Genomic DNA, 25,126 nt, shown 5'->3' with positions numbered 1-25,126 from the left:
AGGGAAGAGTGTTGCGGTACCCAGCTGGAGGGAGAAGGAAGATGAGGGAGGGAATTAAAGGAGATGCCAGGGCTTGGAGCATAGGAGGAAGGTATGCCAGTCTAAGGGAAAAGGAAGGGGGAGATGTGAGAGCATGGAGGGGGAACGAAAGATGGAAGAAAAGGAAAGGAGAGAGATGCCAGAGAATCAGGGAAGGGGAGATACCAGACTATGAGGAGAGGTGTGGGAGAGGGAAGGCGAGGAGAGAGATGCCAGACCAATGGGGTGAAAGGAGAGATGGAAGGGGGAGGCATACAGTTTCTGGAAGGGGCATAGAAGGAGAGAAGATGCCATATAGGGGAAGAGAGACGGCAGACAGTGAATGGAAGGAAGAGAGTTACAAGAAGATGAGGAAAGGAGAAACCACAGAAGACAAAGGTAGAAAAAAATTTCTATTTATTTATTGCTTTAGGAGACATGTGTCACTGTTTCTGTGAAGCATTGTATGCAGAGTCCAGCTTCTTGCTGGTTCAATTTAACCTTTGTCTATGTATTTTTATTTTATCCCCCCTTTTACAAAACTGTGAAGCGTTTTTAGCACCAGCCTTGGTGGTAGCAGCTCTGATGCTCAGAATTTTATGAGCATCAGAGCTGTTACCTCCGTAGCTAAAATCCACACTACAGTTTTGTAAAAGAGGGAGGGGTTAGTTTGTGATTACATATTCCTTACTAGGCGAAGGTGTTTTCTGTGTTCTGTGTGTTCGAAAGACATGGTTTTCTGTTAGGATTGACGGTGTAGGATTGATCTGTGCTGGTCTGGCTTGTTTAGTTTTACAATGGGTGTATTGATGTACTGCTCACTGCAATATGTAAGATGCTGCCTTTTCCTAGGTACTCATGTGTGACGTGTGGTTTGTTACTAAAAATCATGTTTTTCTTACAGATGGGGGGGGGTGCCAAAAAATGATGGGCCCCGGATGTTACATATGCTAGGTACGCCACTGTATGTAAAGATACCAGAAAGCTGGCGTAGCAAAAACTTCTAAGTTTTGAGTATTTAACCCTCCCACAATCTCACGGGCACTCGTTTCAAGTTTATTGAGATTTTGATTTAAACGCAATATCAAATATTTTCAATGCGTATAACAAAAATAAATTTGGGGAAATAAATAAAACCATTTGAACCAGTGTTCCCGCTAAGCTGCGCTGGCGTGCGCTGGTGCACAAAATATTACATCGCAGCGCACACGTTTCTCGTCACAGCGCACGATCGGAAGAGGCGTACGGCAGATGGCAGGGCGGCGAGAGGAGAATCGGGCGAGTTGGCTCATAACTTGCTGGCGCCCGATATTTTTGGCTCACGGTGAAAAAAGTTTGCTCACAACACCCGCCCGCTTAGAGGGAACACTGGTTACCAGACATCTGGATTTACCTGGACATGCTTTCTTTTTAGAAGGCATGTCCAGGCGTCAGGATGGCTTTTCAAAACCCGGCACTTTGTCTGGGACTTTCTGAAGTAATTTTTCAACATTGTTGAATATTTGTCAAACCCTCACTAATTTATGCACTTGGCACTGTGAGTATTGGTTTAGGACTTGAAAAAATTGTTTTACACAAGTCACCAGCATTGTTGTTTTGATTTAATTTAAAAAAAATATACTTGGGGCTTGGCAAAAAGGATGTTTATGGGTTATTCCTGCCGGGCACCCTAGGTGATACCATGAGTCAATAGACTGACATGCCCATTTCATCTTCTACTCTGAATCGCAAACATTCCTCTCGCTCGCCTTGCGCAAAGAGGCGGGGCTAACACCAACACGCAGGCACGCTGAATTCTTAGAGCGAGGCTTGAAACGCAGGCTTTGCAAATCCTTCCTCCCCGCTCCTTGTGTGAAGGGGCGGGACTGCACGCTGAATTCTTAGAGAGAGGTTTGGAACACAACTCTCCGGCTCCAGACTCCCTGCCCGACCTTCATCTCTCGCCTCCTTACATAGAGGGGCGTTTGCTAAAACACCGACGTCCCTGCTCGCTGAATTTCTTTGAGCGAGGTATGGAACGCAAAGCGCAGGCTCGGCGGCTTCCCCGGAAGCGAGGTTTGAAACGCTCAACCGCGCTCTTTCCCGCCCAGCTGCTTAGCGTCGGCGGTTGCCCCTGACGACGTCCGAAAGAGCGCGAGGCGTTTCTGGAAAGGTCGGGGAAGTTTCTGGTCCTTTGCGACGTCACGGGCCGCCGGGGGGTGGGGCGAGAGAGAAAGTTCTGGTCGGGGTAGAGAAGTATAAATACGGGAAGCGGCGGGCGGCGCCGCAGTTAGGAAGAGCGCTCGCGGCGAGAGGGTGGTGGGTGTTGTAGAAAAAGGAGGGGGTTGGCGCCAAAGGAGTGCTGAGAGGGCAGACAGGGGAAAGAGAACGGGAAACGACGAGTACTGGTCCTCAGGGGAAAGGGGAGTACTGATACTCCAGGGGAGCAATACAAATATTACAGGGGGAGCGGAAAGGAGGACGTATAGAAGGTACTGGATTCTCTGAGAGGAGGGTGGAGCTCAAAGGACGGCGAGAAGTGGTACTGGTACTCCAAGGGGGGTTAGAGGATTAATAACTGTAGGGAGAGCTTAAGGGAAAAGAGGGGGGGAAGAGTACTGATCCTAGAGGAAGAGTAGTACTGGAGCTCCTTGAGGAGAGTACTGGTACTCCAGGGGAGGAGAGAGCTAGTGATACCCAAAGGGGAGCAGTAGAAATACTACAGGGAGAGCTTAAAGGAGAGGGGTAGAAGGTACTGATTTTCTGGGAGGAGCTCTGCACAGGGAGAAAGGGTATTGGTACTCCATGGGTGAGAGGGTTAATAATTGTAGAGGGAGCTCAAGGGAAAGGAGGGTCCTCTGTCTAGAGAAAGCTGGAGCCCACTGATGGAGTACTAATACTCTAGATGGGGAGGAGGGAGTAGTGCAAGTACTGCAGGGGGAGAGAACTTGTGATATCCAAAGGGGAACTCTAGTAATATTGCAGGGAGAGCCGAAAGGAGGGAGGAGTAAAACTGGAAACTCAAGGGCAGGGGTAAAGGAGCACTCCCAGGGGGAGATAGCAGGGGGCAGGTCCCAAGAGGAAGGCAATCCTGGGTTGCTGGGAGGGAAAGGAGCAGCAGTAGATAACAAATCCTGGGAAACAACCCACAGCATAGCTACAGAAGGAAACTGACCCTTCAGAAAATAAAGGGTCAGCTTTAAAGATCAGCCTGGGAGAAGAGTTGTACTGTCTGTAAATACAAACTAGAGCTATCCTAGGTAAAGTATGGATTTCTCTAAGAAGAAAATACGTTCAGGATCTGATGGCAAATAAAGGTCCTAAGGTGCATGTACTTTGCCTGGTTTATTTTCTGGTCTAATGCAATAGAGCCCAGTCAAGAGCTCGCTTTCCACATCCATAGATCTAAATGCTTATTGCGTTTTTTTGACGTGCCTTACTATTTCATTTCCCTTGGGAGTTAATTTTATGCATGTGTGATCAAGTCTATCTGAAGGAATACTTTGTTATGCTTGGGTCAGTTCAGTGGAGCTTCCTATTCTGACTTCTTGTTCTAATACTTCACTGAGAGAAGTTGGTTGTGTATAAATTATATGTAAATAATAATCCAGTCACCTGTATTTATTTGGCTTTTGTGGTGGCTTTTATTTAGGTTCTTTGTCTTGTGGGACTTTTTGTGCAAGCAGTGTATTTAGCTTGATCTCTAGCAAGGTAGTGTTAAAACTTTGCTGAAATTAAAGTAGAGTACAACCGCTCATGTTCATTTTGGGTAGTTAGTTTGATAGATATGTTTGATTCAATTTCCTTTTGGAAAGATGTCATTGACATATTTGTGTTGAGATGAAATTGCAATGATGTACTTTATAATGGTTAAAACTCCCTTTTTTCTTAAATTGAGATTATTGTATAAAGAGGCTTTTTCTGGAAAGGTGGGTTTTCAGTTTTTCTTGCAGGATTGTCCACAGTACTTAAAAAAGCAGGTTGAATGTGGTTAGGTGCAAAAAAATATTTACTTAAGTAGTAGCCTGAACCAAATAATTCCCCCCACTCCCCAACAAGCACACACACTTGGTTTATTTTTTACTTTCAGCTGGAAACAGGTTTTATAGACTTCTGTGTTGACAATCTGGCTGTTTTCCTGGGCTCCTGTTGAAGGTTGTCATCAACAGCACTCTTACTAGGCCAAAGCTTGTCACCTGTTGTAACTTCTTTTTGCTTAGTTTAAAATTTCCAGGGTTTGTTGAAACCATCTGAGAAAATTTTGTGGTGGAGACGATTCAGGTTTTATAGGGACTGTAGTAGGATCAATGTGAAGTTGTATCTCCAATTTCTATGATTTGTCTCTTGCATACAGAAGCAGTGAAAATGGTGAAGGAGACTGGATATTACGATATACTGGGTGTGAAGCCTAATGCTTCTGCTGAGGAAATTAAGAAGGCATATAGGAAGCTAGCCCTGAAATATCACCCAGATAAGAACCCCAATGAGGGAGAGAAGGTAAGGAGGACTTCACAAAAATCATCTATTGGTTTGTTTTAATCTTGGATCCTTTATCTTGATCTTTTAATCTAGACCTAAGCTTTTCAAGCAGCAGAGTAGATTTGTACTGGAAGGGGATTAATATTTTGGGATGAGCAAAGACTAGAAGAAAGGAAATTAAATCTGAGTGTTTCATATTGATAATTCTAGTTAAATGCAGGGTGTGTGTAGAGCCTTATTTGCATTTTGCCACTCTTGCTTCCTTTCTCCCTGGGCTGTCCTCTACTCCTTAGTTATTCTTTCTAAACCTGAGGTGGTACATAAGTAGGAGCCTGTCTTCTGAGGCAGAGGTTCTTCCTTTCACTTGCCTGCAGTGTTAGCCTAGGCAGCTCCCTGCACAAGCATGACACAGTGAGGCTGAAGGCTTGGAAGGGTTTCCAGAGCTGGTGTGCGCAAAAGAATGAGGAACCGGTTACAGACCCGATTGCAATGGTGCTAGCAGTTCTTCAAGAAGGCCTAGTGACCTCAAAGTACAAATCACGGGTCTGTCATGTTTTAGACCTCAGACCAACAAAAGAACATTGGCTTCTTATCCAGATGTTTCCAACTTTTGAAAGGAGCATTATGTCTGCATCCACCAATATAGCACCCTTTTCCAGAGTGGAATCTGAATCTCGTACTGCGAGCTCTAGCCAGAGCTCCATATGAGCTGTTGGAGAACGCATTAGTAATGGACGTCAGTTGTGAAAGCAGCATTTTTGGTGGCCATCATGTCTGCATGACGCGTATCAGAACTGCAGACTCTTTCCTCAGAATATCAGAGACAGAAATAGTATTGCTTACAGTCCAGTTCTTGCCAAAGATGGTGTCCAGCATTCATGTCAACCAGGAGGTCTGATTTCCTGCGTGTATGCCTTTGGAATCCAAAAAGACGGACAGGATTAGGAAATTGCTAGACATGTGCAGAGTGTTGCTGCATTACCTAGGTAATGACTAAGGCGTTTTGGCTATCAGATCATCCCTGCATTGGCAGGCACTAGCTGCCAGGGACAGCCAATTTCAAAAGTGGCCATTTCTAGATGGATTCAAAAGGCCATTTCACTGGCATATATATATATATATTTTTTTATTTTTTTTTAATTAGGCTTTTATATACCACCTATCTAAGTGGTTTGCAATCAGATACTCAAGCATTTTCCTTATCTGTCCCAGTGGGCTGACAATCTATCTAATGTACCTGGGGCAATGGGGAGATTAAGTGACTTGCCCAGGGTCACAAGGAGCAGCGTGGGATATTGGGAGTGTTAAGATACCTCCGACATCCCTGAAGGCCCATGCCACTAGAAGTTGTTTCCTCCAGGGTGGAGTCCAAAATAATGTCCACGTAAGATATTTGTAGAGCGACCACTTGGTTCTCTACATACTTCTATAAACTTTTACAGGGAGGATGGAGCAGCAAAGTTGGATACTGCTTTCAGAGATTCAGTGCTGTCAGCAGACTCATCTGTCTCACCCTAGATTCCAGGAACTGCTCTGTTATGTCCCACTGGTTTAAGACTGACATTCTATTGAACTATTTTATTATTTATTGAATTCATTTGCTATCTTATTGTCCACAAAGAGCTCAGAACGGGTTACAGGTTACACATACATAGTATACAATTAACAGGTTACTATTTGCAATAGAGTAGACACCCCGGATGGTGTGAATAACATGAAGAAAGATCTGGTGAAGTTTGAAGAATGGTCTGAAATTTGGCAGCTAAAATTTAATGCTAAGAAATACAAGGTCATGCATTTGGGCTGCAAAAACCCGAGGGAACGGTACAATTTAGGGGGTGAAGAACTTATGTGCATGACAGAAGAGCGGAACTTGGGTGTGATTATATGTGATGATTTAAGGTGGCCAAACTGGTTAAAAAGGTGATGGTGAAAGCTAGAAGGATGCTAGGTTGCATAGGCCAGCAGGAAAAAGGAGGTATTGATGCCTCTGCATAAGACTTTGGTGAGATCTCATTTAGAATATTGTGTACAGTTCTGGAGGCCACACCACCTTCTAAAAGATATAAAAAGGATGGAGTCAGTCCAGAGGAAGGCTACTAAAATGGTATGTGGTCTTCATCATAAGGCATATGGGGACAAACTTAAAGATCTCAATCTGTATACTTTGGAGGAAAGGCGGGAGAGGGGAGATATGATAGAGACATTTAAATACCTATGTAATGTAAATGCACATGAGTCGAGTCTCTCATTTGAAAGGAAACTGCTATGAGAGGGCAAAGGATGAATGTCTGAATTCAAAAGGGCCTGGGATAGGCACGTGGGATCTCTCAGAGAGAGAAAGAGATAATGGTTACTGCGGATGGGCAGACTAGATGATTTGAAACTGACTACATGGGCAGACTGATTTGAAACGGGCTGTACATGCAAGAAACCCCTCAAATATCTCACAGCTGAAAGAATTCTGCATTAGGAGTGGGCCAAACTGCTCAGACCAATGTCGGAGACTGGTAGATGGCTACAAGAATCATCTCGCTGAAGTTATTTCAGCCAAAGGGAGTAACACTAGCTGTTAGGGTGTAGGGTGTCCTAATTTATTCCTCAGTTAAAATCTAATCTAATCTTCGTTTTATATACCGGGTCATCTCCTGAAGGAACTCAACTCAGTTTACAAATAATTAGATTAGGATATATAATAAAATATAAACATCAAAGAGAGCTAGAAAGATAAAATATACTATTCTTTAGCACTCTCCAGACCAGTAGAGGTTAACTTTACGAATGGGTATATATCTAATCATGACCAGCAGGTGGAGACTGAAAACAAAACTTTGGGACAGTATATCCTAGCCCCTCCTCTCTATTTCCCTCAGTCTTCTTTCAGTCTCCAGCAGGTGTTGAGTGATCTGTACCCATCTCCCTTGGTAGGGCTGTTGGAATTTGTTTAGGGGTTTATTGTCCCTGTTTTTAGCCGGACGGAGCTTGGACGGACTCTGTTTGGGGGTTCGTCCGACCTCGGGGGTGTCAAACCCGGCGGGTCACGAGCGGGGTCCCTCCCCCCACTTCCTCCACCTCCCCATATTTTTTTAGAGGAGCCTCAGCAGTAAGCCTTGCCCCCTAAATCAAGCAAGGCATATTGCTTCGAGAGCCTGTGGAGTCTGTTCTGTAAAAAAAAAAAAAAAAAAAAATCCTGAGGTAGTGCTGGTCTGGAGGGTTGTATCCCTTTAAGAAAACTGTATTTTACTGTATTTTTTCAACTAACCGGCACTTTTTTTTACAGCTAGGTCGCGTATGGAGCAATGAGCACTTCTAAAGGGAAAAAGTGCTCATTGTGCTCCAGACGCGAGGCACTCGCGGCCGGCCTGTGCAAGCGGTGTTCAGGCCGGTGCAGTGGAGGAGCTCCGTCGGCAGCGGCTGCAGGCGCCCAGAGCTCCCCGCCGATGGTGCCTCGCGAGTCGGCAGGGAACGGTGGAGAAGCCCGGTCTTCTCCGTCCGCCCACGGAGGGATTCCCCGAGCCGCCGACGGTCGGGTTTTAGAGGATTCCCTCTCAGCTGATATTTTGACAGCTGATGCCGGCTTGCCTGTTTTAGCGGCTGAAACTATTCAGGTCTCTCAGCCGCTGCAGGCTATGGAGGGAGCATTTTTGGCGGGAAAGACGCCATCTTCTCTGTCTGGCCCCTCCATTTTGTCTTCCACCTCAGGTGACCTTCCCCCTGTTTTGGCTAAGCAGGGGCAGGTTTCTGCTGGGTCCCCTGCTGTGGCAGGGAGTCCCTTGGGACCCTCGGGGGGTTTTTCCCCTGATTTTTTCTTTTCATTATGTAAAGCCTATTTTCAGGCGGCTGGGGGTCCCGGTTGCGCCCAGGGGGTCTCGGGGGGTGGGGTTTCCTCCGCGCTCCCTGCGGCTTTGCCTCTCTCGTCTGACGTGACGTCCCCTCCGCCGCCTCTCTTGTCCAAGCGTCCGCGGGTGTCGTGGGACGAGGATTTGTGGTCGGAGGAACGTGTCGGTCTGGAGGAGGACCTGGACCCTTCTGAGGAATTCCAGGACCCTCTGGAGGGGACGGAAGCTGGCGGCGGGTTGTCGGGTTTCCCGTTCTCCAGTGACGAGGCGTCCGTGGTGCGCCTTTTTCAGAGAGATGAGCTGCCGGACCTTATTCAACAGGTTTCTTCGGCTTTGCGTTTTGAGGACGCGCCGCCGGAGACTCCGCGTGTGGGGGACCCTCTGTTACGAGGGATCCGTTCCGTTTCCCGCTCTTTTCCTATGCATCAGGATATTCGGGATATTATTCTGGAGCAGTGGAAAACGCCGGAGACGCCGTTTCGGCTGGCGCGCAGCATGGCTCGCCTGTATCCCATTCCTGAAGGGGATCGGGCTACGTTAGCTTCGCCAGTCGTGGATGCGGTGGTCTCGGCTATTTCCAAGCGGCATACCGTGCCTGTTGAGGGCGGTTCTGCCTTGCGGGACTCTGAGGAGCGCAAATTGGAGACAATCCTTAAGCAAAATTTTCAAGTCTCTGCCTTTGGGGTCCAGGCGGCTATTTGTGGGGGACTGGTCGCTCGCGCCGTGTTTCGGTGGGCGGAGCGGGTCTTGGATCGAGAGTCTGACGACTGGTCTCTGGTGGATCAGGAGGTAGCGAAGATTGAGATGGCTGCCTCATTCCTCTCGGATGCTCTGTATGACTTGGTGCGGATCTCGGCTAAGTCCATGGCTTTTGGCGTGGCCGCAAGGCGTGTGTTGTGGCTGCGCGCTTGGGCGGCGGATGCTGCGTCCAAAGCTAAGCTTACTAAATTTCCCTTTCGGGGGTCGTTTTTATTTGGAGAGGACTTGGATAAGTTGATTCAGACTCTGTCGGACTCGAAAGTTCCCCGTTTGCCGGAGGACCGTGCCCGCCCGGCGTCTCGGGGTGGTGCGGCCCGGGGGCGTTTGCGGGAATTTCGCAAGTATCACCCTGGGCGTGGGGCTGCTTCTTTCCAGTCTCCGGGGTTTTCCCGGGGTCGGTTCTTCCAGCGCATGCAGCCCTTTCGGGGGGCCCGTCGGGGGGCAGGGAATCCCTCCGCCGGTTCCCCCGCTTCCCGTCCTGCACAATGACGCCTTGCCGGCGCCCCCCTTGGTTCCGGTGGGGGCCCGGCTGCGCGACTTTTTTCCCAAATGGGCCGAGATCACGTCCGATCAGTGGGTCCTGGAGGTGGTGCGGGACGGTTATGCCCTGGAGTTCGCCCGCTCTCTGCCGGATTTTTTCCTCGCTTCTCCATGTCAGACTCCTGGGAAGACGCTGGCGTTTCGCCAGACCCTTCAGCGCTTGCTAGATCTCAGGGCAGTAGTTCCAGTGCCCCCCCCGGAGTGGGGCACGGGCAGGTACTCCATTTACTTTGTGGTGCCCAAGAAGGAGGGGACTTTTCGGCCCATCCTCGATTTGAAAGGGGTCAACAGGGCTCTCAAGGTTCCCTCTTTCCGTATGGAAACGCTGCGGTCGGTCATTCTGGCGGTTCAGCCGGGGGAGTTTCTCACTTCTCTCGATCTGACGGAGGCCTACTTGCATGTTTCCTATTCGGGCCTCTCATCAGCGTTTCCTGCGCTTTGCGATCTTGGGTCGGCACTATCAGTTCTGTGCGCTTCCCTTTGGGCTGGCCACGGCTCCCCGGACGTTCACCAAGGTGATGGTGGTCGTCGCGGCAGCCTTGCGGTCGGAGGGCATCCTGGTACACCCCTACCTGGACGACTGGTTAATTCGGGCCAAGTCGTTGCAGGAAAGCTCCCGGGTTACGGCTCGGGTGGTGGAGTTTCTACGGTCGCTGGGCTGGGTGGTCAACCTTTCCAAGAGTCGGTTGGTTCCGGCTCAGCGTCTGGAGTACCTCGGGGTGCTGTTCGACACCTCCTTGGGGAAGGTCTTCCTCCCAGAGGCCCGGGTGAGCAAATTGCAGTCTCAGATTCGCCTGCTTTTGGCGTCCCGGTGTCCTCGGGCGCGAGATTTCCTCCAGGTCCTGGGGTCGATGGCGGCGTCCCTGGACGTGGTGAGGTGGGCGCGGGCCCACATGCGTCCTCTCCAGTATGCTCTGCTCCGGAGGTGGTCTCCCCAGAGGCACGGGATGGATGTTCCGGTTCCCCTGCGAGGCTTGGCGCGCTGCAGTCTGCGTTGGTGGCTCCGGACCCCTCACCTAGTTCAGGGGGTGGGTCTGGATCTTCCGCAGTGGACGGTGCTCCTTACGGATGCGAGTCTCCTGGGGTGGGGGGCCCAGTGCCTGGGTCACTCAGCTCAGGGAACCTGGTCCACGGAGGAGGCCTCCTGGTCGATCAACGTGTTGGAGACCAGGGCGGTCCGGCTGGCGCTGTTGGCTTTCCACTCCCTTTTGTTGGGCAAGTCGGTCAGAGTCCTGTCGGACAATGCCACGGCGGTGGCTTATGTCAATCGTCAGGGGGGCACCAAGAGCACTCTGGTGGCGCAGGAGGCGGCTCGGCTCATGGTTTGGGCGGAGTCGCATCTTCTGGACCTCTCGGCCTCTCACATTGCCGGGGTAGAAAACGTTCAGGCGGACTTCCTCAGTCGTCACTTCTTGGATCCGGGAGAGTGGTGTCTCGGCGCCGAGGCGTTTCAGTTGCTAGTGCGTGCTTGGGGGCAGCCCCTGATGGATCTGATGGCTACAAGTGGCAACGCCAAAGTACCCCGCTTCTTCAGTCGTCGCAGGGACGGTCTGGCCGAGGGTCTGGATGCTCTGGTCCAACCGTGGCCAACGGAGGGGCTGTTGTATGTGTTCCCTCCTTGGCCATTAGTGGGCAGAGTACTGCTTCGCGTTGTTCGCCATCCGGGGCTGGTGGTTTTGGTGGCTCCGGATTGGCCTCGTCGTCCGTGGTATGCGGATCTGGTGAGGCATCTGGTGGCGGATCCTCTTCCTCTGCCTCTCGGGTGCGATCTTCTGACGCAGGGTCCCATTCCCATGTTCGACCCGTCTCCCTTTTGTCTTACGGCTTGGCTCTTGAAAGGGGCCGCCTGAGTAAGAAGGGATATTTCGACAAGGTGATCTCTACACTTTTGGGGTCCCGGAGGCTTTCTACCTCTCGGGCTTATGTACGGGTTTGGCGTCTTTTTGAAGAATGGTGCCGAGCGCGGGGAGTGGTCTCCTTTCGCGCTTCTCTGCCTAACATTCTAGAGTTTTTGCAGGATGGCCTGGATAGGGGCCTGGCCTGGTCTTCTCTTCGGGTTCATCTGGCGGCCCTGTCGGCTTTTCGGGGGCTGGTGACAGGTCAGCGTTTGTCCGCCATTCCTGATGTGATTCGCTTTCTTAGGGCGGCCAAGTTGCTCAGGCCTCCCATAAGGCCCTCGATTCCCTCTTGGGATCTCAATCTGGTTCTCTCTGTTCTAGTGCGCCCTCCTTTCGAGCCGTTGGATGGCTGTTCGTTGAAGGACCTTACGCTGAAGTCGGTCTTTTTGGTGGCCATTACTTCCGCTAGACGGGTGTCGGAGCTACAGGCTTTCTCTTGTAGGGCTCCCTTCCTGGAGTTTTCGAAGGAGCGGGTTGTTTTGCGGCCTGTTCCTTCCTTTCTGCCGAAGGTAGTTTCTCCTTTTCATGTCAATCAATCGGTGGTCCTCCCGGTCTTGGGTAGTCGGGAGGGTTCTTCTGAGCAACGACAGCTGCGCAAGTTGGATGTCGGTCGGGTCCTCCATGCTTATGTGCAGCGGACCCGGGATTTTCGGAGCTCCGATCATCTCTTTGTGCTTCTGGCGGGTCCTCGTCGGGGGGCTGGCGCTTCTAAGGCTACTATTGCGCGCTGGATCAAGGAGATGATTGCTTCCGCTTATCTTCTGAGTCAGAAGCCGGTTCCGGAGTTTCTCAAGGCTCATTCCACTAGGGGTCAGGCGGCTTCTTGGGCTGAGTCGTCGCTCGTGCCTCCGGTGGATATTTGTAAGGCTGCGGTTTGGTCCTCCTTGCATTCATTTGTTCGGCATTATCGGGTAGATGTTCAGGCGCGTCGGGACGCGGTGTTCGGTGAGCGTGTTCTGGTATCGGCCCTTCGGGGGTCCCGCCCGTGAGAGGGACTGCTTTGGTACGTCCCATTCGTAAAGTTAACCTCTACTGGTCTGGAGAGTGCTAAAGAAGGAGAAATTAGGTTCTTACCTGCTAATTTACTTTCTTTTAGCTTCTCCAGACCAGTAGAGGTCCCCACCCTGTCTGTTGTTGTTGTTGTTGGGGCTGTTGCGCGGGCAGTTTTTGGTTTTTGCTGCGGGTTCTAGTATTTTTCTAGGGCCGGGGAGAATTGAAGAACAGCGGCTGTGGCTCGGCTGGCTTAGCTGGCGAGCTGTGGGGACCTTCTTCCTTCGGGAATTTCTCCTCTGCATTTTCCAACAGCATTTTTGGGTATGTTATTTGTTACTCCTTTCGGAGTATTGTTTTTTCTCTCTGTTGTTTTCCAGTTCTTGGTTCTGCTTGGCTATTCGGCAGACTGAGGGAAATAGAGAGGAGGGGCTAGGATATACTGTCCCAAAGTTTTGTTTTCAGTCTCCACCTGCTGGTCATGATTAGATATATACCCATTCGTAAAGTTAACCTCTACTGGTCTGGAGAAGCTAAAAGAAAGTAAATTAGCAGGTAAGAACCTAATTTCTCCTTATACGACATTTCAATTAGATGAGCCTCTAAGGTATTGTGTAAAAAGCCAAGTTTTTAGATCTTTTTGAAACTGTTATAGCTGACCTATCAATCTTACAGAGTCAGGAAGTTTATTCCAAATTTCTACCAGCTTGAACGCCATAGATTTACTAAGCTTCCCAACGGATATGAATCCTATTGAAGATGGAAATGATAATTTATAAATCTGTGTGCTCCTTGAATAACAAGTTCTAGTGGTATTCCAATACAAAGGAACTAAAGAGTCAAATATTCTGTAAAGGAATTTGAAAACAACGCTTGCACAGACAAACAGGATATCTTTCGTTTGAGTAAATCTAGGGAAAAATTTTGTTGTTTACCTGCAATTACATCACTTTTCCAAAGATAAATTTAAAAAAAGATTTGACATCGATATGTGAACATTTCTTTAAAAAGAACTGAATATTGTGGATATGTGGATCGGGGGGGAGGGGGGGGTTGGATTTATATTAATAATATATATGAATGATAAGATATTATATTCATGTAGTATATTTTTAGTTGTATATGGAAATGGGAGGGGGTGGGGGTTATATCTTTTTGTTGTATGATATTGTATTCTAATTGTTTGATATTTACTGTACACTTGTGAATTATAAAATGAATAAAGAATTAAAAAAAAAAGAACCGAATATTTCATGGGGTGTCCTATTTTTTCACATGACTGTATGTTTTTATTGCTTTCCTAAAGTTGAGCAGCCTTCAAGGGATCTGAGCTGTGGGGAAAGCCAATTCCAGTGGTTCAGTATAAAGTGGGAGCAGGAATGTCGTTTGGCAGTTTGAAGTAGAAGAGCATGACCAGGGGGTGTTTTGAGGCATATTTCATCCTGGGAGCGGAGGGACCGGTTCGGCACGTACGGAAAAGCTTAGCCATCACATAGATTGCCATGTCATGCAAAGATTTGAATGCTAGTATCAGGCCCTTGAAGACACAGCATTTGGCTATGGGCAGTCAGTGAGCTGATGCTAGAGATGGGAGAAAGTGTTGTGGGTATGGAGGTTTTTTAGAAGCTTGATTGCTGCATTTTGAACACGTTGGAGATGTATCTTCTTTGCCGTGAGACCATTGAATAGCGCATTGCAGTAATCCATGTGGGAGAGTACTAAGGCATAGAGTAGTTGGGTGAAGTCGGACTCTGAAAAGTAGTTCCTTATTTTTCAGAGTTGTCATAAGTAGTAAAATGAAGATACCACCTGAAAGATATGGTCGGAAAGCAATAGGTTGTCATCAAGGAGTATTCCTAGGTTGCACGCTTGATCTTTTGCAGTTATAGTAGTTGAGTCCCAGAACAGCGAGAAGGGAAGATTATGTACCGACCTTGTTATTATTCTTTCGAAGAGATAGGAATGGCAGCCTTGAAGCTTGCCCAGTCAGATATTTCCTAGCCTGCCATTCTGTCTCAGACTTGTCTGTAGCACCGGGCAGTTTGATTCGTCCTTTGGCAAGAGCTGAGATGAAAGACTTCTTATCTAAAAAAAAAACAGGGTATCCGATGATAACCCTGTGACTTGTTAGTACAGGCTTTATTCATAGTACAGGCTTCCCCTCATTAAAAGGCATTTCCCACCCAGGAAAACTGGGGACTTCCCTCCTCTTCAGATTCACCGAGCTCTGGAACAACCTTACCTCCCCTCTTCGGAACCTGAGTGCTCTCCAACCCTTCCGGAAACATCTGAAAACCTGGCTTTTCTCAAAAACTTAACCACTCCCTCATCATCTGACATCCTAGCTCTCTAACACTCTTCTTTCCTCCGATCTTCATCTAACCCTTTCCTTGGAGTTCCTTTCTCATTACAATCCCTGTAAACCGTGCCGAGCTCTATGACCATGGAGATGGCGCGGTATACAAACCTAAGGTTTAGTTTAGTTTAGGTGGCCTGTGTTCCGCCTTGTTATGGGTTTTAAAGTGGTCATCAACGTTAATGTTATTTATTGTGAACAGAAGAGACTTATTTTTCTGGGAGGGTCCCCAGACCCCTTCTTATGTTTATTTTTCAGGACTGACTACCTGCTTTGATAAACTGGGGAGTACAGGACAGCCCAGGGAGAAGGGAGGTGGAGCGGAAAAATGCAAATGAGGTTCTCTATACCCACTTCCACTGGTTCAAGAATGATGTTCCTATCTCCTAGAAAGAAGATTAACAAGGTATGTAATCTTCCCTTAGATTTGTGCTTCTCTTTCTAGTTCAAGCTCATATCTCAAGCCTATGAGGTTCTGTCAGACTCCCAAAAGAGGAATCTGTATGATGAGGGAGGTGAGCAAGCCATCAAAGAAGGGGGCCTGACTGGGGGTCACTTCTCTTCACCCATGGACATTTTTGACATGTTTTTCGGTGGAGGAGGGAGGATGAACCGAGAGAAAAGAGGTATGAAGAAAGAGGGCATGAAGAAAAATTAACTGGTAGAATAAAGCAGCAAGAAATTAATGAATTTATTTAAAATTCATGTTTTTTAAAGGTAAAAATGTGGTGCATCAGTTATCTGTATCACTGGAGGATATGTATAATGGAGCCACAAGGAAGCTGGCACTTCACAAAAATGTCATTTGTGCAAAGTGTGAAGGTAAGGATAGATCAAATAGGCTCTTATTCATTCTTCCTGATTTAGGAAGGATAAGCCTTTGTATACCAGCTTTAAAATGGTTTTTATCCCTTATGCTAATGGGTTTTTTTGTTGCCAGGACGTGGAGGAAAGAAAGGGGCTGTAGAAAAATGTTCAACTTGCAAGGGCCGGGGCATGCAGGTCCATATTCAACAGCTGGGGCCTGGCATGGTGCAGCAGATTCAGAGCATGTGCCCAGATTGCCAAGGGCAGGGGGAGACTATTAGCCCCAAAGACCGCTGCAAAACCTGTAATGGCAAGAAAGTACTGAAAGAAAAAAAAATTCTGGAAGTCCATATAGACAAAGGTAAGCTTTGAACTTCATGGTTTTCTTTCAAAGGTGTGGCTTACCTAGGGTTACCAGACATCCAGGAAAATCTGGACATGTCCCCTTTTTAGAGGACTGTCTAGACTCTTGGACGGATTTTCTAAAACCCAGCAGTTTGTCTGGGTTTTGGAAAGCCCCAACAAGCTCCGGCTGCATCTGGAGGACCTGTGAGCATGCACGGATGACGGTGCACACATCCATGCATGCTCCAAGCCCTTCAGATGCAGCCAGAGCTTAGCGAAGAAGAGAGGAGGCTTTGTAGGGGCTGGGGCTGAAGGTGGAACTGGGCGGGGCTGGAGGCAAAACAGGGTGGGGTCATGTGTCCGCGGTTTCCCAGACAAAAATATGGTAACTCTAGTGTTAACATAATGACAGCACAATTATGCAAGGATAGACTTGGTCTGTATTAAGTATCCAAAATCTGGTCTTTTTGGGGAGGAGTTGGATAAGCTGGATCAGGCCTTGAATGACTGTAAAGTGCCTCAGTTGCCAGAGGACCGACCTGGCCAGACTTTGCGAGGTGGTTCTGGCCGGGGACGTTTGCATGAGCTTCGCAGGTACCACCCTGGCCGAGGTGCAACCTCTTTTCCTTCCAGAGTATGTTTTTTTCCAACACATGCAGTACTTTCAGGGGGCCTGCCGGGGGGGTTATGACTCCTCCAGTGACTCCTCTGTTTCCCATCCAGCCCAATGACTCATTGCAGGTCCTTCCCCTGGTTCCAGTTGGAGCCCTGTTGTGAGAGTTTTACCGGGAATAGTCCAAAATCACATAAGATCAGTGGGTCCTGAAGGTGATTCAGAACAGTTATGCTCTTGAGTTTTCATGTCTTTTGCCAGATCGTTTCCTCTTCTTTTCGGCAGCCACTTCTCAGTGCCTCCTCAGGTATTCCATTTACTTCGTGGTGCCCAAGAAAGAGGGGTCTTTTTGGCTCATTTTGGATCTCAAAGGTGTCAACAGAGCTCTCTGGGTTCCATCTTTTTACATGGAAACCCTGAAATTGGTAATTCTGGCTGTTCAGCCTGGGGAATTTCAGACTTCCCTCGACCTGACAGAGGCCTGTCTGCATGTTCCCATTTGAGCCTCTCATCAATGCTTCTTACGCTTTGCGATTTTGGGAGAGCATTATCAGTTTTGTGCGCTTCCCTTTGGTCTAGCTACGCTGCCATACACCTTCACCAAGATTACGGTTGTGGTGGCAGCTGCCTTGTGCAAGGAGGGCATTCTAGTGCACCCCTATCTGGACGATTGGTTGATTCATATAAAACTCCCGCCTTCATTCATAGATTATTGATTCCCCATACTTCTACAAGATTACTCAGGTCTAACAACCAACATCTATTATTAGTTCCCTCACTTAAAACATTAATACATGGCGGCAATTCATCTTTTCTGTCACAGTCCCCCAAATATGGAATTCCCTCGCTATTTATGTACGGGAAGAACGCAATTTAGACAGATTCAAGAGCAAGTTAAAATGCTTTCTTTTTAAAGATTCATTTGACAGCTAGAAAGCTAGATTAGAAGCCTCAATTGAATCATTTCCTAACTTTTTTGAAGCCCACTGCTCTCCCCCTCCTATTGTTTTTTCCCTTACTCGTCTTATTTACTATCAATAACTTGTATTTTCCCCATTTTTTCCTTTTGTATTATATGTTCTGTCAAGTTAGTCGTATTTATTTGGTTTGTTTCCCCCAGAAATTTGTAATTTTACTGTTTTGTACATCGCTTAGAATTTTGAATAAGCGATTAATCAAATCCATAATAAACTTGATTCAAGCGAAGTCATTTCAGGAGAGTTCCCAGGTCACGGCTCGAGTTGTGGAATTTCTCCAGTCCCTGGACTGGGTCGGTTAACTCCATCTCAGCGCTTGGAGTATCTTGGCGTGCTTTTTGACATCAGCTTGGAGAAAGTTTTCCTTTCAGAGGCCAGAGTGTTCAAATTGCAGCTGCAGATTCGCTCTCTGATGGATTGCTGATGTCCGCTGGTGCAGGACTTTCTGGCGGCCTCCGTGGAGGTGGTCTGGTGGGCTGAGGCTCACATGTGTCCTCTTTAGTATGCATTCTTCAGCAGTGGTTGCCACAGATTCACGATCTGGACTCTCCGGTCCCGCTCAGGGACTTGGTTTGGCGCAGCCTACACTGATGGTTCCAGTCTTCCAATCTGCTTCAGGGAGTGCATCTTGATCAGCCCCAGTGGACGCCGCTTCTCAAGGATGCCAGTCTCATAGGTTGGAGAGCTCAATGTCTCAATCGGCTCAGGGCAGCTGGACACCGGTGGAGGTGTCCTGGTTGATCAGTGTTCTGGAGACCAGAGCTATTTGGCTAGCGTTGGTGGAATTCCAGTCCTTACTGGAGGGCAAATCAGTTTGTGTTCTCTCAGACAGTGCCCCAGCGGTTGCCATGTCAATCATCCGGGGGGCACCAAGAGTCATCTGATGGCGCTTGAGATTTCTCTGCTCATGGAATGGGCACATGGGATCTCTCGGAGAGAAAGAGATAATGGTTACTGCGGATGGGCAGACTAGATGGGCCTTTTGGCCTTTATCTACCATCATGTTTCTATGTTTCAGGACATCTCGTCTTCCCACCTTGCTGGTGTGGACAATGTTCAGGTGGATTTTTTCAGTCATCAAGCGCTGGATCATGGCAAATGATGTCTCGAGCTGGAAGCCTTCGAGTTGATTGTTCAGTCCTGGGGTCAGCCAATCATGGATCTTATGGCCACGAGTGTCGACGCCAAAGCACCAAGGTTCTTCAGTCGCTGCAGGGATTGCCAGGCTGAGGGGCTGGATGCTCTGGTGCAGACTTGGCCAATGGACGGCCTGCTGTATGTCTTTCCTCCATGCCCTCTGGTGGGCAGAGTTCTTTGGATTGCCTGGCACGCAGGCCGTGTGATTCTTGTGGCTCTGGATCTGGTTCGTCTACTAGTGGCAGATTCTCTCCCGCTGCCCCTCTCACCCCAAACTTAAGGGTCCCATTCCAATGTTCGATCCAGGTACCTTTTGTCTTAAGGCTTAACTCTTGACAGCTCGCCTAAGGAAGAAGGGACATTCAATAAGGTGATCTCCACTCTTCTCGGAGAATTTCCACCTCTCGTGCCTATGTCCATGTTTGGCATCTCTTTGAGGACTGGTGTTCCGTGCATGGCATGGTTCTCCTTCGAGCTACTTTTCCTCATATCCTGGAGTTTCTACAGGATGGCCTGGAGTGAGGCCTTGCCTGGTCCTCCCTTCAGGTGCAAATTGCCACTTGGTCTTCCTTTCGCAGTCTCTTGCGTGGTAAGCATTTAGCCTCTTCTCTAGATGTCATTTGGTTCTTGAGAGCTGCAAAATTGGTGCGGTCTCCAGTTTGGCCGTCTGTTCCTGCATGGAATCTCAATCTAGTTTTCTCCATGCTGGTTCGTCTTCCATTTGAGCCTCTTAGTGCCTGTACATAAGAACATAAAGAATTTGCTGCTGCTGGGTCAGACCAGTGGTCCATCATGCCCAGCAGTCTGCTCCCGCGGTGGCCCCCAGGTCAAAGACCAGTGCCCTGAGACTAGCCCTACCTGCATACATTCCGGTTCAACAGGAACCCATCCAACTTTGTCTTAATACCTGGAGGGTGTTTTCCCCTATAACAGCCTCCAGAAGAGCGTTCCAGTTTTCCACCACTTTCTGGGGGAAGAAGAACTTCCTTACGTTTGTACGGAATCTATCCCCTTTTAACTTTAGAGAGTGCCCTCTCATTTTCCCTACCTTGGAGAGAGTGAACAACCTGTCTTTATCTACTAAGTCTATTTCCTTCAGTATCTTGAATGTTTCTATCATGTCCCCTCTGTCTCCTCTTTTCAAGGGAGAAGAGGCCCAGTTTCTCTAATCTCTCACTGTACGGCAATTCCTCCAGCCCCTTACCATTTTAGTCACTCTTCTCTGGACCCTTTCAAGTAGTACCATGTCTTTCATACACAGCGACCAGTGCTGGATGCAGTATTCCAGGTGAGGGCATACCATGGCCCAGTACAGCGGCATGATAATCTTCTCCGATCTGTTCGTGATCCCCTTCTTAATCATTCCTAGCATTCTGTTCGCCCTTTTCGCCGCCGCCACCCATTGCGCAGACGGCTTCATCAACTTGTCGACCAGTACCTTACTCTTAAGGCGGTTTTCTTGGTGGCCATTACTTCTGCGAAGAGCGTTATGGAAATGCAGGTCTTTTCATGTAGACCTCCCTTCCTGGAGATCTCTATGGAACGGGTTGTGCTGCGGCCAGTTTCCTCCTTTCTTCCGTTTCATGTTCACCAGTCCCTGGTCCTCCCGATCTTGGGTAGTCGGGATGACTCGGCGCAGAGGCAGTTGCGCAAGTTGGATGTCTGTAGGGTCTTTCGCTCTTATGTTCAGCACACCCAGAAGTTTTGTAAGTCAGACCTTCTTTTTGTCCTTTTAGCGTGTTCTCGCAAGGGGGATGGTGCTTCCAAGGCTACCATTGCGCACTGGATCAAGAAGGCTATTGCTTAGGCATACCTTCTTCAAAAGAAGTTTGTTCCGGAATTTCTCAAAGCTCATTCCACTTTGGATCAAGCAGCTTTTTGGACTGAATCTTCTCTTGTACCTGCTGTGGATATCTGTAAAGCTGCAGTTTGGTCTTCTCTCCATTCCTTTGTTCGACACTACCGTGTGGACATTCAGGCGCATCAGGACACTGTGAACGCGTTCTTGTGGTGGCCCTTCAGAGGTCCCACCCATGATGGGTCTTCTTTGGTATGTCCCATCTGTATCTGTGCCAGTCTGGAGGGAAGCTAAAGAAGGAGAAATTAGGTCCTTACCTGCTCATTTTCTTTCTTTTAGTCTTTCCAGACCAGCACAGATCCCACCCTGTGATTTTGTTTGGTGTTTTTTCTGCAGGTTTGTTTAGTTGTGTTTGCTTGTTGGGGGAGTTTAAAGAGCAGCCAACCATGACGTACCATTCCTTTTTAGCGCATGCTTATTGGAAAAGAACAGGCAATGCCCTCCTCCAACCATTCCCACCCAACAGTTCCACCCCCCCCAACCTCCCCAAGAAAAGGCTGTGTGCACTGCATCTATCAACTAGAGAGTGATGAAATTATGTCCATTAATTTAAAGGTGTCAATTCAGACTGATTGTGGTGCCAGGTATCATAAGTGTCCCATACCTTACAATAGTGCTGCAGTTGGTTCCTCCTAAGGGCAGTCAGTTTTCATATTTGCTGGATATAATGCACTTTTGCCAACAAAAGTGTAAAAGCCAGGAGATCCAGTTTCTTCCATGCAGAGGCCAGCAAAAGTCGACCTGCCATAAGATCCAAGTGCACCCATTTTCTCTGCCGGGCATTCAATACAGCTGATCCAACATTCAATAAACAGCACTCCATTGTTTTAGGTATACTATGTTCTAGCACTTCCGCAATAAATTGCAATACTCTTATCAATAATTTTGTGCTTTAGGGCAAGTCCACCAGATGTGTTCAAATATACCCACTGCCCCACATCCTCTCCAGCATACATCAGAGCCCTGGCCAAAAATATACCGAATGCATGCTGGAGTATAGTACCAGTGATAGTACATTTTATAACCATTTTCCACCAAGTTACTAGAAATAGATACCTTAAGTAAAGATTGGAATATTTTTCCCCACTCTTTAGCTGAATAACATTTACCAAGAAGCTCCTCCCATTGCTGTCTGTACTTCAGAGGAGGTTGGAAATGCATCAACTGTGCAGCATATATCTTGGTGACTCTTCAATAAGAGTCGGAACAAATGGCTGCCAATCTCAAATATTCTCATCTAGGAGATGTGTAAAATAGCCATCCAAGTTCTCTTTGCTTACATAACACTTGTGCAGGTGCAGAGGTACTGGTCAAGACAGCATCACCCCCAGTTTAAGAATGTTAGTAATAGGAGAAGAGAACAGATTTTTCCCCATCAAATCTGGGTTTGCACTTACACATTAGTTGAAATTAGAGAATGACACGGTGACAAAATTCATCACCGTTCCCGTCCCCGCAGATAACCACAGGAAACCATCTTTATGTCATTCTTTAGGGAAAGATGGAAGAATCAGAGCATGAATGGCCACAACAACTGACCCGCAAGCTTTGCTTTGAATAATGCTGGTTTAGAAGGATAGAGGATGAAATAGACACTAGAAAATGACATGGGTTTATTTCCCGCGGTTATCCGCGGGGACGGGAACGGTGATGAATTTTGTCACCGTGTCATTCTCTAGTTGAAAGACAGTACTTACAGCTCCTAATATATGGGGTAAATAAGACTTCTGAGTCCATTCTTAAATGTGGCCATCAGCAAAGTTATCCATTCTTAACAATCTGCTACTTCTGTGACAGGGATGAAGGATGGACAGAAGATAATGTTTCATGGCGAAGGGGACCAGGAACCAGGGCTGGAACCTGGGGATGTCATAATTGTGTTGGAGCAGCGAGACAATGAAACATTCCAGCGGCAGGGTGAGAACCTGGTCATGAAGATGGAACTACAGCTGGCAGAGTCACTGTGTGGTTTCCGGAAGCTCGTACCCACTCTTGACCAGCGCATGCTAGTGATAACTTCCAGGCCAGGTAGGCTTGCCTTGAGAAAAGGAGCTACAAGGGGAGCAGATAGGATTTTTATTTCACCAACAGTACAGTTGAAAAAAAAAATTCAAATTCATAAAGTGTATGTTTGGGGAATAAGCAATGAACAGTTTAAGCAAAATGGTAAGTTTAAGAAAGCTTCCTGCAGTTAAGGCAGCTGAGACGGATGAGATATACCTTTATTTTTTTAATATACACCTAAGCAGATACCATACAAACATGAGATGATAAGATCACTATTGGTGAGAAGGAAGTTAATAGTAGTTTATCCGACAGCCTGCCCTGTTTTTTTTCCATGGTGAAGGGAAGGGTTGTTTCTGTACAGCATATCTGCCTTTACTCTGTTAAGGTTTTCCTTTTCTTCCATACAGGTGAAGTGGTGAAGCATGGGGATCTGAAGTGTATTGTGAATGAGGGTATGCCACGATTGAAGGATCCTTTTGAGAAAGGAATTCTGATCCTGCAGTTTTTTGTAAGTTTTTTTTTTGGTCTTCAGCTTATAGCCTCTCTGTGGTCTACCCATATTCCAGTAATAAAATGAGCCTAAAAGCTGAATATGCTCAAAATGGGGGAGTTCTCCCACATTTTTGTGTAAATACATTCTTTACACTTCAGTATCTCCCAGCATACCTCCCCTTCTCACTCACCCCTTCCCAAAACAAAAGAGCATTCTGCATAGGGCCCAGTAATCAATAGCTGACTCAGTATGAGTAAATATGGGTATGCTGAGAGAGGTAAAATAGACCTGTTTTACCCTATTTGGAAACGGGGAGAGGCCCTGTACTATAGAGAGGGACGACTGCCCAATTCTGAGCTTTGACCCTAGCTTGCTGACTGTTTGTACTCGCAGAGCTGATGGTAAATTGGAAAAACTATAGATCCCACAGTGTGTTGTGGCTTGAGATGCCTTTTTAAGCTTTATCTTTTCCCTGTTTAGGTGCGGTTCCCAGAACATTTTTGGCTGCCACTAACCAAGCTGCCTGAACTGGAGAACCTGCTTCCCCCACGAGAGGATGTGATGATAACTGATGACATGGAGCAAGTGGACTTAGTGGAATTTGACCCCAATGCTCGAAGCCAAAGCTTTGGAAGGGAGGCCTATGAGGAGGATCATCACCCCAGGGCTGGGGTACAGTGCCAGACATCATGATGGGAGAGTATACATGAGTCGTGTCTGGCTGCAGCTGCTATGGTTTACATGATTTGCATGCCAGGCTTAGGAGGATGGATTTTTTGGGGTGTACAGTTTTATTTTGCCTATTTATTGATATTTAAAATAAAAGTGTTTTGTTAATGGACTGTCACTGTACACTGTCATCTGGGGGTCTCAGGCAGTAGAACATCTGGTTGTAGTCACTCCAACCCAAAAAATCTCCAGCACTGCTCCCAAAGTACTCTTGTTGCTGATGCAGTGTTGAGCAAAATGTTGGGGCCACTCTATTGCCTGTGTGGCCCTTGTTTAGAGGCAGGAAGCTTCTACTTTTCTCTTAAAGAATCCTCAAGAAATACTTCTGGTATTCCCTGCAGACAACGCAAGGAGTTTCATTGAAGTCCTGAATATTTTGATATCTCCCAAGTTGTGATCTAGTAATTAAGCCATAGTAACAAAGTGCAAAAATAACCACATCAGAATAACTCAAATGAATTTTAACAGATGCAAAATTGTCATTTCTTTAATAAGACAGTAACTATTTTTTCTGCAGCCCTCCAAGTACATACAAATCCAAAATATGGCCCCACAAAGGGTTTGAGTTTGAGACCACTGCTATAGAGCATAGGATCACTTATAAAATTCTACTTCTAACCTTTAAAACGAAAGCTAATAGCCAGCTAGAATTCATTAATAATTTGCTTATCCCCTATAATCAAACTAGGTCTCTACGATCTACCGTGCATAATTCAAGTTTATTTTTGATTTGATAAATCGCTTATTTAAATTCACTAAGCGAAATACAATTTTAATAAAAAGTATAGACATGTATGTAAATATACTATTTAAATTTTAAAATAATGGGTAAGACCGACAAACCTACAGACTAACTGGTACACAAGGTAAAAAGGGGAAGAACTACAATTCAATATTTTAGGATAGCAAAGAGAACCATATAAGGAAAGAACGTTAGGGAGGGAAAAGTGTAAACTATGAAAAAGCTAAAATAACTTTGAATATGATTTAAAGGTTAAAAGCATCTTTAAAAAGGAAACCCTTTAAATTACTTTTAAAGTGACTGAAATTATTTTCTTCTCTTATATATTGAGGTAAAGTATTCCATAGTTGTGGGGCCATTATTGAGAACGTATCATGTCGAGTTCCAATAACTTTCAAGGAGGGGACTACTGTATGCTTTGCTTTGAGGTCTGCAGTTTGTCTTTATATATATAATGGGTTCACTGACTTGACTTAGAGCAGAGAGGTCTGCTGGTCATGAATTTGAATTTTGGCGGGAAAGTTTGTTGGTCACAGATTTGAATTTTGGCAAGAACCTCC

The 25,126-nt window shown here is 47.1% G+C and overlaps 1 protein-coding gene across 4 annotated transcripts; it reads left to right on the top strand.

Annotated features, from left to right (window-relative positions):
• The first annotated feature begins 1,896 nt into the window (after positions 1 to 1,896).
• LOC117350151 (dnaJ homolog subfamily A member 4-like) lies at positions 1,897 to 23,937 on the top strand. Of its 4 annotated transcripts, none has more exons than XM_033924201.1 (8): positions 1,897 to 2,028; positions 4,352 to 4,494; positions 15,304 to 15,484; positions 15,576 to 15,680; positions 15,799 to 16,026; positions 22,393 to 22,623; positions 23,010 to 23,110; positions 23,576 to 23,788. In XM_033924201.1, the coding sequence occupies exons 2-8, from the start codon at positions 4,363 to 4,365 to the stop codon at positions 23,786 to 23,788; spliced, it is 1,191 nt and encodes a 396-aa protein (XP_033780092.1). In that variant the 5' UTR covers positions 1,897 to 2,028; positions 4,352 to 4,362. The 4 variants fall into 4 exon arrangements, with proteins under 4 accessions (XP_033780092.1, XP_033780090.1, XP_033780091.1 ...); XM_033924199.1 differs by lacking the exon at positions 1,897 to 2,028 and adding an exon at positions 2,315 to 3,257 and having other exon boundaries at positions 4,355 to 4,494; XM_033924200.1 differs by lacking the exon at positions 1,897 to 2,028 and adding an exon at positions 2,315 to 3,322.
• Positions 23,938 to 25,126: the final 1,189 nt, after the last annotated feature.

Source organism: Geotrypetes seraphini, chromosome 16 (genome assembly GCF_902459505.1).
Source record: "Geotrypetes seraphini chromosome 16, aGeoSer1.1, whole genome shotgun sequence".
NCBI lineage: Eukaryota > Metazoa > Chordata > Amphibia > Gymnophiona > Dermophiidae > Geotrypetes > Geotrypetes seraphini.
This window is presented reverse-complemented; position numbering and strand designations above follow the sequence as displayed.